This window comes from Citrus sinensis, chromosome 8, assembly GCF_022201045.2.
Source record: "Citrus sinensis cultivar Valencia sweet orange chromosome 8, DVS_A1.0, whole genome shotgun sequence".
NCBI lineage: Eukaryota > Viridiplantae > Streptophyta > Magnoliopsida > Sapindales > Rutaceae > Citrus > Citrus sinensis.
This window is the reverse complement of record NC_068563.1, coordinates 25,303,330-25,320,741: the sequence shown is the minus strand read 5'-3', so window position 1 is coordinate 25,320,741 and position 17,412 is coordinate 25,303,330. Positions and strand designations below refer to the sequence as shown.

Genomic DNA, 17,412 nt, shown 5'->3' with positions numbered 1-17,412 from the left:
ATAGAACTTGTCATATTTATTTCTAAATATCCGACTGCAGTCGTGTATCTGTGCAAATACCCGACTGTAATCGTGTATTTTCTTACAGCGTATTCCTTGTGCATATATGGCAATCATGTTATATCACATAGATTGTACAAATTATCTTATCTATCATTAATATAATTAATAAAGAAATCAAATATATTAATGATGTCAAGTTATCTTTAATGACATCAAATATCAACAACATCCTCATCATAATTATTACATCTCATAGTCTAAAAAATGACAAAGTACTTATTCAACAACTCAATAAGCGATTAATAAATTAATTTAGTTTTGTTACCATAAAAGCATGGGGGAAACCATGCACACTATACGTTGCTCCCTTGTATTTAGAATCTGCAATTGACTTCTTCTGAGGCTTCGCCACACGCTCTGCAACGCCTTTTCTCAAACTATCAATGGTCATCTTGAAAGAAATGCGTCCCCAGGAAAATTCATTAAACTCGGTAAAATTATCCACAAGGAGTACATTAGTTTCATTTATATGATTTCTATTCTCCTTTCCAAGTGACACGGACTCAACAAAATACAACATGGCCAGCTTGACTCCTTTCATGTCATCATTTGACTTAGCCCGCAAGAACTTTGTATGAAGTTCTTTTGTTGTGATTGCACAATTTTCATCTAGGAACTCATCAATTATTCTTTAATCATCGTCATTATTTTCAGTATCGGGCTCATACAATGGACTACAATCTAAGCCTGTCACCAAGGCAAACTCCTCCAATGAAAATCGAATATTTTTTCGTCCGATCCTAAACGACATTGCATTTTCATCTGATTTCACCTCTCTCAATAATATGCTATGGAGTAACTGAGCAGAAAACTTTAACTCTTTCACATCCAAAAAATGACCGAAACAAGAGCACCTGAAAATATTTACACGACTCCAGGGTAAAAGTCAGGTAAAAAAATTCTTTACACAACTGCAATGGAGACTAGATTATAATAACAACTAGAAAAAGGAAATTGAGCTGCAAATCACAACCATAGACTACACATAGTAGAATACAATTAATTAAACGAAATCAATAAAAAAATATAAACAAATTAATTGGATCTTCACGTAATTCAGCATGACAGTCCATCGTGCATAGGCATCTTTGTGTAGATGTTACTTGCAAATCAACATAAGTGACTTATTGGTATTCACCACCCAGATTTGTTTTCAAAGCAAAACATGGAATGAAGGCATAATTGTCAAATGCACTAACCTACAACTTCAACTGATGAATTAGTTCACCCTTCTGCGACTCAAGTTGTCTAGCCAAACTGCTAACTCTCACTACTTTCTCCTTTAGATCCCTTATTTCTGCAGCCTTCTCTCTACACTCAATTCTTTATCTCGTAATGAGCATCTAATACCAACAGAAAAAATAACATTAAGTTAAATTCAATATAACATCAGACATATGCTAAAAAAGAATTAAACTCATTTATTTATCTCTCATAAACTCAAATTGAATAATAACAGCCGCAACAACAGCAAAATATTTATGATAATTATGATTCTAATTGCAATCAAACTCAGTGTAACAATACAACAACACGACATCTTTAGATTATACTGTCTATTGGACTGAGTAGCTAGAGACATTAAGCTTTTGGCACAAGACTTTGTACACAATTCAATACTAGCTGCAAATGGTTTTTTCCAGGAAAATCAATAACTTACGCTTTAAAAGTTTCAAATTTTATTTTACATTAAAACAAAAAATTTGACTTTCTAAAAGTACCTGGAGGATGAGATGCTGAAGGAGAGTGGGGGAATTGCAGTTACTGGTTTGCAGAGAAGCGGCGTCGTTTTACTTGTTTTGCCGCGTTTCGGCGAGAGTGTAGAAGAGTTGTTGTAAAATGGAGGAGGAGACGCTGAAGGAGAGTAGGGGAATTGCAGCTACTGGTTTGCACATAAGCGGCGTCGTTAGACTTGTTTTGTTGCGTTTTAGCGAGAGTGTAGAAGAATTGTTGTAAAATGGCAGGGATTTGTAAAATGGAGGAGAAATCCATAAGAACGGGCTGAAGGCGACGCTGCTCATGAGAGAGAATTGGGGGTTTTGTTACACGATTAGTTGTGGTAGTTTGGTTGATTTAGGTTTTTCATTAGGGTAATTTCATAGCTGCATATTAGAAAAGACATATACGAGGAATTTTTTAGTATGGAGTGTTTTTAGATAAGGGTAATTTTTAAAACCCTCCCCTGAGGTTTGAGCTTGTTGCAAGTAGATGGCGAGAATTTGTTTATTTGTAAAAAACCCCCTACCGTCAGTTAACTTTAACATTGACCGTTAGTTGACTATGCAAAGACAATATTACCCTTAACAATAATTTGTAAACGGAAATAACTAAAAAAAAATTAAAATTGTTGGCGCGAAAAACAAAAATCCTATTTTTTGACAATTTTATCCTTGTCAATTCTAAAAATTTACAATATCATAGGTAAAGATTATAACTATTTCATTTTCAAGTTTTTAATTTTATCTTTTTTATAGAAACTTTAAGAAAATATCAATAATTTAAAGAGGATTTTTTAAATTTTTAATTTTATCTTTCTTGTAGGAACTTTAAGAAAATATCAATAATTTAAAGAGGGTAAAATAGTCAATAATTTTAATTTTTTTTTAGTTATTTCTGTCTACAAATTATTGTTAAGGGTAATATTATCTTTACATAGTCAACTAACGGTCAATATTAAAGTTAACTGACGGTAGGGGATTTTTTACAAATAAATAAATTCTCGCCACCTACTTGCAACAAACCCAAACCTCAGGGGAGGTTTTTAAAAATTACCCTTTTAAATAAATACCCTATTTTTGGGTATACCACGGACAAATCCCTGCTTCACCAACTTATAATTTTCCTTTTGGATTTAAAACTTGTTTTTATCTATTTCCTCCTGTAAATTGTTGTATGGACCTTATTAACGACAAAACATTCATAACGAGGATCCTTTATATTCTTCATTTTAACAAATAAAAGCACATCTATATTCCAAATTCATAAGATGCAAAATGATCGCACACTGCAATAATTTAAGACACAAAATGACATCTATATTCCAAATTCATGAGAAGCAAAATGATGTCCAAAAATGAAATGCCGACTTAGAGAGGGCAAGAATTTCACAGCAAAGCTATGAAGGCTATTGAGAGTTAAGATGAAGATAAAAGGTGGATATACTGTACATGATACACTTTACATAGAATAAGACAAAATGTCTTGCCCCCAACCCCAGGAATAGACGCCATCTCTTAACCAGGAGTTAAGAATTAACAATGTCATTGTTCTCCGCTAAGATGCTGTCCAACAGTGACTCACAGGCATCTTCAAGTAAATCTAAAACCTGTCGCAGAAAGAGATGGTGTCAATAATGGATACTGCATCTCACATATGCTTTTATGCTGGTTAAATCACAGAAAATGTTGAGCAGACCCAAAGAAAATAATTATGGAGGATAAATGCATCTCTCATTAGCAATAAATAAATCACATCGTGAATTCCCGTGCCAACGTTGGTGAACAAACATGTCCTGAAAATGTCTTCAGAAAAAAGCTTCAAGCATCTTTAAAAAGTAAATTTAGTTAAGCAATTAGAAGAAACAAGTATTTGTCCTGCAATCACTAATTGATTGCATCACAATTATGAAACATATCATCATAATCAATCTTATGGTGATATGTAAGTTCTTCTGCTCCTTAATATGGACAAAAAGGAACACAAAGAAACTGTTTGTGTAGTCTCACTTTTCATGTTTTCACTATCAAAATACACTTATATTACCTTCTCAAAACCTTGAGGTCCACCATAGTAAGGATCTGGGACTTCGGTTTCATCATGTTTCTTACAATAAGAGCACATTAATCTGACCTGCATTACTCATACAGACACGTAAGATTAAAGATTTGATAACACAAACCACAGTCTACCAAACTCCACAGGTATATTAAGAAACCTTTTTATGTGCTTCTTCCGGGAGCTGCTCTCTAAATTTCCACCTATTAAAAGCCTCCAATATATCCTCTACACAACGTAAATAAACAGAGAACCATCCAAATCAAATAAGCCAAAAATGTTCAAAAAGAAAAGACAACTGAGAAACATAATGCACGAATAAACTCTCAATACTGTTATACGTCTGTTTTGCTTGTCCATTGCAAGTATAAGATCAAAATCTTTAAAATCAGAAGGCCTGATTGGTCTCGAAATAGATGTAATCTCAATCCCCCGCCTCTTAGAGGCTGCCCTCATTCTTGAGTCTGCCGGATTTCCCTTCAATAACAACAGAAACAATAAATCAGGGAGAAAGATTCGTTGTGTTTGTAACTGTGGTGCTTTTACTGAATATTTTAAGAGCACTGCAGCTAAAATATTCAGTAAGCATCCACGTTTGCTTAGCAGCTAACGCTAAGCCAAGATACCGACAAACACTGTATACTCATTTATAATTCAACAGCCACTGAAATCAAAAGCCACGACACTTCAATCCCAAGCATTCCGTCATTGTCTTGAAACTATTTATCCTAAAAGTTTAAACTTTAACATAGGCTCTTAAATATAAGACCTCTTGATCACCGTACACTAATAAAAAGATTTTTCCAGAAAAGAACTATAAAACTTAGAGATACCTCATGATAATCAATGGTGCCAGCAGAGTCAATATTGAACTTGGAATCAATGCCTCTCTTTTTGACAATATCTCTAAACACGCCCTCGGCAGCTGGGCTTCTACAGATGTTACCTAAGCACACAAACAAAACAGAGAAGGGTTTGGTGGTCGCTGCAGAAGAAGCCATCGATGCTTTTATCAAACACCCAGATGAAGAAACGCTAATGGGCTTGTAAATTAGGTGAAGGTCTGTGAGAAATTTTGTGTTATGCAGAGATGGCCAGTTTCGGGGTGGCGGAAGAAGAGTGAAAATTTGGGATTTTAGAGAGAGACGATGCGAGTAATGGCAAATTCGTAATTTTGCGAGAGATGGCAGTGCGGCGCTTGTAGCGTGCGGTGACGCCCGCATCCTTAGGTATGCGTGGAGGCAGTTTTGGGCTTTGGACCAAAATGTGTGAACGTTTTTGGGTTTGTAGTTTAATATATTTGGCTTAAACTTCAAACCTCCCCCTCATTTTCTAAAAAATATTAATGTACCATCAAAATTTCAAATATTATCATTAAAGCCCATCAATACTATGCACACACTGATACACATCTGGTAAAAGGCAAAAGCTTTAAAACTCCACAAGGATGGTGAATAGCAGCAAGACAAAACAGAATGAACTCCAGATTTTGGGACTAATCTAGTATATATATGATACTCTTAACTTGCCGTGAATTCTCTTACATTTACACTATACGCTATGTATCATCAGTTACAACAACAATGACAAATCTCACTATCTGAAAAGGAAAAGCAAACTTCTGCCTTTACCATATATCATGCGAGTTTTAACTAAAACATCTCAAACTCCACATGCTCATCTGCCGCACCTTTCGACTCCTCACATTTGGTGCTCTCTTTTTTCTGTGAACCAATTACAGCATCACAGGACCTAGGCAGTTCTGGCGGTACTGCACAACGTATGAGAGCCCAGTTAAGGCCTTCAAAGAAAGGGTGTTGTTTGATCTCAGCAGCTCCTTTCACAGCTCCAAGGCGATTGTCAGGCTCCTTTACTAACAGCCCTCTGATCAAATCTCTTGCATGAAAACTAACTACTGGGTAACCTGGAAATCTAAGGCTCTGTGATACCACATTGGATAGTGTTTCGTCGTTTCCAGATCCCTTGAAAGGGGTCCTACCATATAATAGCTCAAACAGAAAGATACCAAATGTCCACCAATCAACAGAACTCCCATGACCTTCACCCTTGATGATTTCTGGAGCCAGGTATTCATGCGTTCCAACAAAAGAATTCGACCGGGCACCGGTTGGTTCCACTACAAGCTGCGGCATTGGGCTAACCTGAGCAGCTAGATCTGATTTAATCTTCCGAGATTTTGCAGCAACTGAAAGTAGCCTAGGAGTAAAGCATGAGACTTGCCATGATGGATGGAGGCAAAAGGGCTCAATGCAGCTAGCTTCTGAGCATGGACTAGAAGCCTTTTTTGGTGGTGGCTCCTCAACAGGTGAAGATGATTTCACAACCATAGGATTAACGGCACATCGGAGTGACAAGTCAAAATCTGAAAGCATGATGTGACCATCTTCCCGAACAAGGATATTTTCTGGTTTTAGATCTCGATATACTACTCCAAGCATGTGTAAGTATTCCAATGCTAGGAGGACTTCAGCAACATAAAACCTGCAGATATAGAACACAAAATTAGAACTGAAAAGATCATTAATGAATGATGATGCAATGAAAATTTGGGAGGATCAATCAAGAGCGGATCCTCCAAGTTGTTATAATCAGATGCAATAGCTTGGTTGGTTCATTTATACAGGTCTCATCATCTCAGGCTCAGGGACAAAGAATCGAAGGATCACTTCCTAAATAAACTATGCAATGTCCACCATAAGTTATGGCTGTTAAGCCTCATAACAGAGCCATAGATTGAGAGCTGACATTACATGCACCTCAAGAATAGGACAGAAAAACATGCAAATGAATAGGATACTGCAGGACCAAAAACAGCACTAGTTAAGAAGACAGAAGAAGAGTGGTAGCTAACTTATAAAATAACCTGAAATAAGATATATTATAGGAAAATGGTATGGATGCATCTATTTGTCAAGAATGTTGTATAAAATTTCCAGAAGGCAAGCCTAAAAAATATATACATGCCTGGCTGCTTGTTCAGAGAAAAATCTGCTGGGTTGCTTCTGCCTTAGCACATGTAAATCTCCACCTGGACAATACTCCATAACCAAGCACGAGAATTTCTCTGTTGTGAAATGAGCAAATAGTGTAGGAAGAAAGGGATGATCCAACATTTGCATTATCTCTCTTTCAGTTTGGGCCCTGGGCATTTTCTTTCTGCCCACCAAAAAGTCATTGTCCATCACTTTCAAAGCAAATAAGCAGCTCGTACCAATTAGCTCAGCAAGATAAACTGTCCCAATGTCCCCACAGCCAAGCTTCTTGTGGAGTTTAAAATGCCTCATACCCATGCATCCATGCTGCTTCTGAACACAGCGAATGGCATCCCACCTCAAGTCATTAGACATGTGAGGCCTACTACCACCACGACTAGACCCACTAAGAATGCTATCCTCACTAATGCTTGTGCTGCTACTATATTCGCCGATGCTACTCTTTGAGCTTTGCGAGAATTCACCCTTTTCTCTTGATCTTGATCTCTCATCAACTTTTGTAACTATAGCTTTATTTCTGTTACCACAATTCAAACTAAAACCTGGTTTGCTTGAACTTGAGTCTCCAACACTAGAATTAACATCAGTGCTCATATTTGTACCGCTGGGAGCCAGAGAAGTTTTCATATTTTCTTTCCTTTCATTGTTCACAGTACAGTTGTGCATATGGACATCCAAATAGCTTGTACTAGGACCTGGATCATTACTAGCACTTAAATCACATGGAGTACAACTGCTGGAGGCAGAAGTTGAATCCTGCTTTACCTTTCTCCTGACAAAGCCCTTGCTTCGGAAAACTGGTTTGACTAGACGCTGACTATTGCTGCCACATTTGGTCAGTCTGCTACCATTGCTGGAACTGGACAAAGAAGAACCAGGGTGCAACTTGCTTTTTTGCCCCTTATCTGACACGGGAGAATTGACAAGAACCTCCACGGAGGAAGGAGCTATTATTTCCACCTCCTCGACCTCACGAGTAAAGGGAACTGATGAAGACTCAGGAGAATTTAGATTGTGATGTTCTGCCTTTGGTTTCTCCTCAAACTCTGTAACCAAAGGAACAACCTGATCCAATGACGGTAATTTGCTTGGTATTGCCTTTGGTTTTGTCACAATATCCAAGGGGGGAGAATGGTGAGCAGCATGCTTTGAAGACTCTGCCCTCGGCACTTGCTGGGACTCGTGCACCTTCTCAGAAGAATTCGATGTTATATTTTCTGGTACAAGAGATATTTCAACCAAATTCCCTTTACCTTCATTTAGGGGAATGCCAGATTCATTGGCCTCAACTACCACAGCCCTATACAGACGTTTGATAGTCCCTGCTTCTGACGACCTTGAAGAACCTGATGGCTTTGATAACCGCTTCATAGCAGCCATCTCTGCTGCCTGAGATATGCATAATCCTCTCAATGCCTGCTTCAAATTCACAGGTTCTGAGATTCCAATCCCTAAAGCTTGAGATGAACTGACTCTAATTGGTCTTTTCAAAGCACTCTTTCGCAACGCATCCAAATTCTTAGCTGAGGTTTTAACATCAATCGCCTCAAAAAGACGATTGATATCATCCTCTATAGAATACTTATTGGCTGATTTTGGCAAAGAATGCTTTTTAGCTTTCTCATTTCTTTTCGATGCAAATTCTAATTCTTCAATTGATTCGACAATTTCACAAGTACTGGAAGGTCCATCCATCTTCAATAAATTCAATCAAACACTACAAAAGAGAAATGTGGCTGGGCAAACTTGGACTATCCCATCTCTGAAGAAGCAATTCAAGATAGAGGAGCACAGAATAGAGAGGGAAAGCTATATATCCAGTAAATTTCTCTTTAATCATACAAATTCCAAAATCTGAATGGCCCGTGAGTATTGCTTTACCAATTTCAAACTCAAGCATTCCAATCCTGCCATGGTTGCTGCAATTTCAGATAGGTAACTGTAAGCAATGAAACAAACTCATCTATAGTAACGCAGATACTAACTCAATAATGCTGTAAAGAGAATTGTACAAATCGTTCACTCATCTCCAAAAATCTTTCTAAAAATATTGAGGTTAAACATGACTTTTACTAATTAGATTCAAACATGGGATAAAAAGTTTGAAAATATCTGATTCATTACCAAGTAGAAACCATAATGAGCATTAATTAGAACTCAACCGCTTGCTTCATATTGATTAATTAAATATACAGTCCCAAGAAACAACTGAATTACGCCTTTTTCTTTTTAAACCCATGTTAAAATTTCCTCCAAAATCTCAATTTTCCCATGTTCTTCAAAGTCACAAATTTCACAAACATTTTTTTTTTAAGTTTAATAAGCAATATACTGAATTTAAAAACATACACATACAAAATTTCCTCCCACCACCTGGTCTTTCTATACAATATATATCTCGGAACCATCCAGATCTATCTAAACAATCAAACAAATGCTCAAATGGAAAGAAATTTTTTTTCAAAAATTATTTATTTAGATCAAAAAAAGCAACCATCCTATCTTAAATCAGCTAAAATAAATGATCCATCAGGGCAACTCTATTCCACAATGGTTTGAAGAATTATTACTTTTATAGCTAATTTCAAAAACTATAATATTTTTAGCAGGATAATTTAAATTTCATTCAAATGACCAATTGCTTACACAGACGAAAAGGCAAGATATTCCTTTTCCTACGATTAAAAACATAAAGAATAGAGAATTAAGACCACAAATACTAAAGTTGAGCAAAATCATAAAAACTTGTAACTTGCACCAAAAAATAACTTTTTTTTTTTTGGGGTTACGTGAATCATCTAAACAAATTACAGAACATAAAACAAAAAGCTCAACTCTTTAAAGCGAACAAAGGGTACCTGCAGCAACAGGATCAACTGAGAGCCGTTGGAAAAAGCTGAACCAAAGATGATTATCAAATACCCAGAAAGCCAATTAAGAAATTACTGTTGGTGAAGAAAGAAAGAGAGAATTTTTTTCAGAAACAAAAAATAAAAAATTATAATATTAGGTTTTAGGGTTAGGCCACGAGAGAGGAGAGGTTGAAGAGTGAATGAAGATAGAGAGAGAGCGCAAAGCAAACTAAACTGAGATGAAAAATCACGAGAAGTATGAGGTATTCAACCCTCTGCTAAGTGCTCGTACTAGTAGTTGTATGCACTATGCAAATGCAAGTAAAGCAAAGCAAAAGCAAAATTTCCAAGTTTCTTTTTTATTTATTTATTTATGTATTTTTAAGCTTTCACTGAAATGGCGGAAAAATTCTGAAAAAGAGATCGCTTTGCAATTAATGTACAAACAATACAGTACAGTTTGATTCTTGTGTTCTAAGTATCAAACCGGATTTTGTATTTTATAACTTCTTCCTTTTTCTTTCAAAATTCTTTTTTCCTTTTTTTTATTAATTCTCCCCTCAACCTAAGGGAAATTAAAGTACTAACAACACTTATAAGAAAACTACTAAGTTTTGACACTAAGGTGGCGTTTGTTTTTTAACTTAATGACTTAATGTGACTTAACTTAATTAATTAAGTTAATTAGAGGTGTTTGTTTTTATAACTTAATGAGACTTTTTAGATAATTTTGACTTAATAAAATAAGCTAATTTTTTTGACTTTTTACTTAATGGAGAAATTTGAATTAAGTCAATTACTTACTAATGTCAAAAATATCCATGTTTTATAATTTATTTTTCATGTATATCCCAAAACTCACCCATAGACATTTACTCCACATAAAAATATCATTGTTTTTTCTTTCTTATAGTATATACGATAAAATCTATGGTATTTTATATATTAAAATTTCAAAATAATTATGTATTCACTTGAATATAGTTTTACATATAAATGTTAAAATATTGTGGTATTTAATATATTATTTATTTGACATTCAAATTTAATAAGGATACAAATGTAAAAGTACATATTTTCAACTTTTTCAATTAAAAAAACAAACAACTTAATACTTATTTTTCGAGATTTAGACGAAAAAACAAACATATTATTCAGATTCAGACATTCAGATTTATTCAGAATTCAGACTAATTCAGGTCTATTCAGATTTCAGACAAAAAAACAAACGCCGCCTAAGGTAGTGTTTACTTTTTTACTTAAAATCTGAATAGACCTGAATTAATCTGAATTTTAAATAAATTTAAATGTCTGAATCTGAATAATATGTTTGTTTTTTCGTCTGAATCTCATAAAATAATTATTAAGTTGTTTGTTTTTTTAACTTAAAAAACTAAAAATATGTACTTTTACATTTGTATCCTTATTAAATTTGAATGTCAAATAAATAATATATTAAATATCACAATATTTTAATATTTATAAGTAAAACTATATTCAAGTGAATATATAATGATTTTAGAATTTCAATATATAAAATACCATAAATTTTATCGTATATAATATAAGAAAAAAAACTAATAAAATGCTTAAAACGGTTGATTTGTCATTCCATCTCGAAGTTGTCGCATGTAATTTTGATTTTCAATAATTGAGGATTTGATACCAAAGTGAGGAGGGATTCCATGACGGCTAAAAAAATAATGATGAGATTATTATGTGGGGTAAATGTCTATGGGTGAGTTTTGAGATAGATATAAAAAATAAATTATAAAGTAGGGATATTTTTGACATTAGAAAGTAATTCACTTAATTCAGATGTCTCCATTAAGTAAAAAGCTAAAAAAATTGGTTCATTTTATTAAGTCAAAATTATCTAAAAAATCTCATTAAGTTATAAAAACAAACACCTATAATTAACTTAATTAACCTATAATTAACTTAATTAATTAAGTTAAGTCACTTTAAGTCATTAAGTTAAAAAACAAATGTCACCTAATTTTTTTTGTTTGTAGTAGAACTCAAAATTGTGCCTCTCAATTTTTAAAATGTATATTCTCTCTCTATTATTCTTTCAAAATATATTTACCAAATTTACTAACTCATTAATTAGGTTGGTGAGGCAGAAATCTTCTCATTTCATTTTAAGGTCGTAAAAAGAGTTCAAGTAATTTCATAAATATAAAAGTTTATTTATTTACATATCTTTTATAGTTTTAGACATTTAAATTAAATTTTAATATGTCCGACTAGATTTCGACAAATAGAGGATTGGGCTTTAGGTTCTCGGGAGATTATATTGAATTATATTATTGATATTTATATTAAGCTCTCTAATGTAACATTGGGGAAAATTATTATTATTATTAACAAACCACCTTTTCAAAAATCAAAATCTCTTAACAAGTTATTGATTATTCGAATTTTTTGTTTTAGATATTTAGATTGTGTCGTTATGTTACAAAATTGATTTCCATCATTTCACACAATTTTTTTTATTATATCATTAATGTTCTATAAATAAAACAATTACAGTTATATCAAAAATCTGCCAAAACTTATTTTCATATATCTCATTTGATGTTGACAATTTATTTTAAAATATAATATGTGTAGTTTTAAATAAGGAGAAATTCTAATTTTTATAACTCTTGAAGCTTACAAATTAACTTCTATCTAAACACATTTTAGATTTAATTTGTAAAACGTGGAACATACACAAACAAGCTTTTTTTGGCGCAACTTAATTAAGTGAAACTATAGACTCAATCATCTAATTTGATTGGGATCACTTTGAATTGATATTGGCTTAGTAGAGAGAATTAACAGTTACTTGTCCCAATAATTCTTGTTTTTGATTGACTTCAATGTATTAAACGACAGTGTTAGTAGATGGGGAGGATAATCAATCTTTCAAATCATCATTCATTAACCCACTCCCCATACGCCATACCAACAAAAAGTGAAAAAGAAATAAAGTGGATTGTTGAAAGATCACATGGACACTTTATTTCTTTGGGATTTTAATCTCACCTCAAAAAATTTAAGTTATTTTGCTTCCGATCCAAACTTGGATACCTTTTCCTTGTATGTTTTTTTTTAATTATTTGTTCATGCAAAATTTGGTCTACCTAGCTGGGGCCTACTAGGAATATCTATGAAGCAATTATAATCTTCCCGTCAAAAACACCCACCAAATCTGTAGCTTCTTCCATTGATGTAAAAGAAGACTAGGGGGCCAACTTGATTACCCTTTTTTCTAGTCAATTGGGGTTGCATTACATGTTATGTTGATTTAAAAAAAAAATAAAAATTAAAGGGTTTTAAAGTGCATTTTATTATACATTTATCATGAGACAACAAATAATTTTACAACAACAACAACAAAACACTTATTTTGAGGGATAAAAACTGAGATCCATTTCGTTCGATTTAACTCTCGAATAAATTAATTGATTCTCAAGAATTTAAACTGGATACTATAAGATAAATTACACCACACCGACTAATCATGTAACTTCTGTTCCAACCCTGATTTCATCTCTAAGTTTTTGAGTGAAACAAGTCATTAATTGACATGATATGAGAACAAAAATCTTGTGTTTCATGTCCTACGCGTTGGATTTATTAATTGATGTACTAAGAAAGGTTTGGTTGTTTGCGGAACAACACATCACGTCCTGCCTCTAAACAAAGCAAAGAAAGTACATGTCATTTGCCCAAAAAATAAAAAAATAAAAACCATGCTGATTGCCCAATCTCCTTAACCACTTATCCTAGGTAGGCCATTATTTCAAATGGAGTTACATCAAACCTAAATTAATTGCCTTTATAAGCACAAATTTATGACTGTTTGTTAAGAAATTGTTTGCCAGTTTGGGCCAAACAAATTAAATTAAATCATCTCTAGCTAGTAATTTAGGATTTTGTCAATCTTGGGTTTCTAATTTTTCTAAATATTACCTTTTAGGTCCTTACTTTTTTTTTTTTCGTCCATGGGATTTGAGTGTCGTTTTTATCAATTCTTATTAAAAATTATGATTTTCTTTTTGTTCCCATTAAATTTCTGGTTAAATAATAAAAAAATACACCCGGTACTTAATTTTCCAAAAATGATTAGATAAGTGTATATAGCATTGATTCCACTAATTGAAAAATTATGTCTTATTTACAAGATATGATCACTTATAATTTGTTTAAAAATTAGAAATAAGTTTCGCTTTCCACTAAAAGTTCCTCCCTTATTATAAACATTACGAAATTGACAAACAAAAGTTAAAGACATGTGAATAAAAAAGCTTAGAATGTTAGTAAAAATAAAATAAAACAAAATAAAATAAATTTTAAAGTACAAAAGAAATTGGCATAATGTCCTTAACCCACCTTCCACTTGTTGCTAAACAAATAAATTGAAATTTAAGTCATGATACCTCAACAAGAAAGAGACTTTGATTTTACTTGTAACAATGATAACAAACAAGAAAATACTACTAATAAAGGGAGAGAGATGTGTGCTTTATGGGTTAAATTAGAATGTTGAATGCGCAAAATTTTGTTACTTTTACTTTGTTAGGTGGGGAGTCTTGTTGTTTTAACCATCATCATGATTAGTTCTTTGACGATTAATTTTAGGGTTTGAACGAGGAGCCAGCGGCAAATTTTTTAATGAAAAATCGTAATCACTTTTTGTCCTTTTGGATGGTGACTAATTACAACCATCAATCTTGTGATGATCCTACAGAGCAAAGGAAGGGAACAGTAAAAGAAATTAATTTATTAAGTAAAAGAACAAAAGAAAAAAGTTTGGAGTTCATAAAATTATCATTGGAAACAATTTTGTAAATCATATATAAGAGTTTAATATTGAAATTCTAACTAAACAATGTAACAACTCAAGAAGAGAGATGAATTGAGGTTTTAAAAAGTTTTAATAACAACGCCGACAATTATAACAAGAAGTATGTTGGGAAAAAAAAGGTGAAGGATAGGGAGCAAACAAGCATGATAAATTATTTACATGGTTCAGCAAATCGGCTCACGCCCACGTCTTCAAGTAATTGAAGCACAACTTATTTTTTAAGTGGTTCAATAGATATCCGGTTGGTTAATTAATGTGTCAAGCAGGTGTAAAAAGTAATTGATGTGGTTCAATAAGTAGTTGAAGCACAACTTATTTATTCATTGATATTAATTTGTCTTTAATGGTTAATTACACAATGGTGTGTTTTAATATGATAAAGTGTTAGTAAAATATTTGTGTTCATAACAAATTTTATGTTACAAATAGCTACCCACCCTTTTCAAAATGATATTGAATCTGCTCTTATGTATTCTTAACCATACTAGTTGCAAAAGTATATAAACTGATTTTGATGCTTCATTTTCTTTTTCTTTTTCTTTTTTTTTTTCCTTTTTTTCCTTGCAAATAAACTATTATAGCTAGAATCTGCAGAAACAAATTAAACTGATAAAATGAAACTCATGATACCTAAAATAGAAATCAACAAATTGAATTACTATAGCTTTCTATGAGCTAAATATAAATTAATGTCTATGTGAACACGACACTACGTGAAGGGCAATAATTATATCTAACATCATTTTGGGTCCAATTTGTAAGTCAATAAAAGTCACTATTATCTCTAGTAGCTAGTGCCACAACTTTGAGATGGATCTAATTTTTATACAAAGTGTTTTTTTTTTTAATATCATTTGTGGTAACTAATATTATAATTGCTTTTATTTCATTTCACAATCACAATATCTAGCTGGCTGAATGAAAAGTTAGACTAGCTAACATAAACAAAATAATTATTTTAACTGTTGCAGTCTTGCTGATAGAGCATGCCTATTTACTTTAATTTAAAAGTGTTCTTGGTTAATTTTCTAGAAAGATTAGTGATTATATATAAATCCAATTAACTAAGAAACATTCAACTTTTGGTTCACTACCGATGGCCATTTTGAGAGCAAGTAGATGGGCTTGAGAAATTGGATAATGAACATAGCATTTGACTTCTTCTTTTTTTTTTCCACCCAAATGCTTACAAGTGTGTTTGAAATTTACAGAAGTTCGGCCATAAAGGTTACATCACATTCAACTATCTACTTAATATTCAACTGTCTTTTTTCTTAATTAATTATTTGTTCCGCACAAGAAAAAAATTATTTTACATATTCTACACTGCTACTTGACTCAACTGATAAAGTCTCTTGAAATAGTAGATGAAGTCTAGAGTCCATAACTCACTCACATGAAATGAGAAGGAATGTTTAGTTTGTTAGACCCTTAATTCAACATTAGGTTTATATGTGAATAATTATGTATTGTAAACTGTAATATAAGGTTAAATCTAATTAAAAGTGACATGTTAAAATTTTCGATTAATATATCTCATAGGGTGTAGGTCTTTAATGTATACAAAATTAAACGATAATTCTTACTTTTAAGATATTGAAATAGAAATATCAAATGATAATAAGAAAGTTATCTATATAAATGGTTATGATCCACAAGTTACGCGTACACATTTTATTCTCTTTTGACATTTCATTATTAAAGAAAATATACAGAGAAAGTTAAAAAATTCTTTATGTTTTGATTTAGACGATAAACCACACGATCTTATAAAGTAATTAAGTATTGTAAATTTAAGTATACTTTTATATATTTAATTATTAATTTTTGGTGATATAATATAAATATTCATGTAATAATTTTTACCAATGAATTATTTTTTAAGCAATAATTATCTTATATGTAAGATACATCCTCACATATGAATATTATATGTATGAGATTTACGTACTGTTCATATATAAAGGTGTATTTTATATTAAATATAAGGAAGGGGATCCTATTTTCTAACATAGTTTCATTTCGCCCACACAATCTATATTGTTTTTTTTTTAAAACAAAAGCTATATTATGTTTGTCCTTGATAGACCTTCCGAAAATGTTAACACGTCATCAATGCCATGAATGCACGTCATGGCTAAAAATATTTTCTCTGAGGCTATAAAACAGTACATGTACTGAAGCTGAGTGCATGGCTGACAGCAAATCTATTATAGCTACGTGACAATTTTTGTGTCTTTGTTGTAATAACCATTAACCACCCGAAAGTGATTCACATGATCAAATTTACTACAAACTTGAATGCACAATTATGTGTCATTTTCATTGACATATGTGATGTATAAATTAAATATGAAAGCAATGTGAAAAGAAAATAAAAAAAAAGTAGGCAGACAAATGGGTTTTTGTCTCTTAGCTTGCGTGTTTAACTAGCGTAGACAAATTGATGCACAAAATGATAGTAAAATGAGCCCAGTCCAAGTGTGACCAAATTAAATGGGATGAGATCGACTTGTTTATTTGACATGGACTCGTCCCGTTCTCTAATCCACAATTAGATTTTTGGTCTCTTTGTGTATGTTTTGCATCGTTGTATTTATTATTCAATCAACGAAATTGACGCGAACCCATGCGTGACACGATGTCGTTTGATTGGAGTGGCGGTGGTACTGGTGGTGTCGAATATGGTGGCTGGTTCGACATAGTAGTGGTGGTGGTGTTTGCGGTTGTTTTATCTTGTTAGCAACATTTCCCCCCCCCCCCCCGCCCCGGGGGGCATTTCTAGGAACGGTTATGAATAAATAAATAAATAATCATTGTTTTCAATTAAGTGAAGGTTTTCTTACTAAGG

General features: G+C 32.7%; 2 protein-coding genes across 2 annotated transcripts; both read right to left on the bottom strand.

The window, feature by feature from the left end:
- Positions 1 to 3,076: 3,076 nt before the first annotated feature.
- Positions 3,077 to 5,109, bottom strand: LOC102610965 (uncharacterized). The gene is made up of 5 exons (XM_006471318.4): positions 4,671 to 5,109; positions 4,179 to 4,314; positions 3,998 to 4,065; positions 3,826 to 3,912; positions 3,077 to 3,388 (listed from the first exon to the last, which is right to left on the bottom strand). The coding sequence occupies exons 1-5, from the start codon at positions 5,058 to 5,060 to the stop codon at positions 3,308 to 3,310; spliced, it is 762 nt and encodes a 253-aa protein (XP_006471381.1). The 5' UTR covers positions 5,061 to 5,109; the 3' UTR covers positions 3,077 to 3,307.
- A 145-nt stretch (positions 5,110 to 5,254) lies between these two features.
- On the bottom strand, positions 5,255 to 10,278 carry LOC102610663 (serine/threonine-protein kinase D6PKL1-like). The gene is made up of 3 exons (XM_006471317.4): positions 9,710 to 10,278; positions 6,823 to 8,770; positions 5,255 to 6,339 (listed from the first exon to the last, which is right to left on the bottom strand). The coding sequence occupies exons 2-3, from the start codon at positions 8,544 to 8,546 to the stop codon at positions 5,490 to 5,492; spliced, it is 2,574 nt and encodes an 857-aa protein (XP_006471380.1). The 5' UTR covers positions 8,547 to 8,770; positions 9,710 to 10,278; the 3' UTR covers positions 5,255 to 5,489.
- Between the last annotated feature and the right edge of the window lie 7,134 nt (positions 10,279 to 17,412).

Coding starts and splice junctions, on each gene's coding strand:
- LOC102610965 (XM_006471318.4), bottom strand. CDS start 5,060: ATGCGGGCGTCACCGCACGCTACAAGCGCCGCACTGCCATCTCTCGCA. Junction 4,066..4,178: donor AATGGACAAGCAAAACAGAC/GTATAACAGTAT, acceptor TACGTTGTGTAG/AGGATATATTGGAGGCTTTT. Junction 3,913..3,997: donor CGGAAGAAGCACATAAAAAG/GTTTCTTAATAT, acceptor TGAGTAATGCAG/GTCAGATTAATGTGCTCTTA.
- LOC102610663 (XM_006471317.4), bottom strand. CDS start 8,546: ATGGATGGACCTTCCAGTACTTGTGAAATTGTCGAATCAATTGAAGAA. Junction 6,340..6,822: donor TTCTCTGAACAAGCAGCCAG/GCATGTATATAT, acceptor CTATATCTGCAG/GTTTTATGTTGCTGAAGTCC.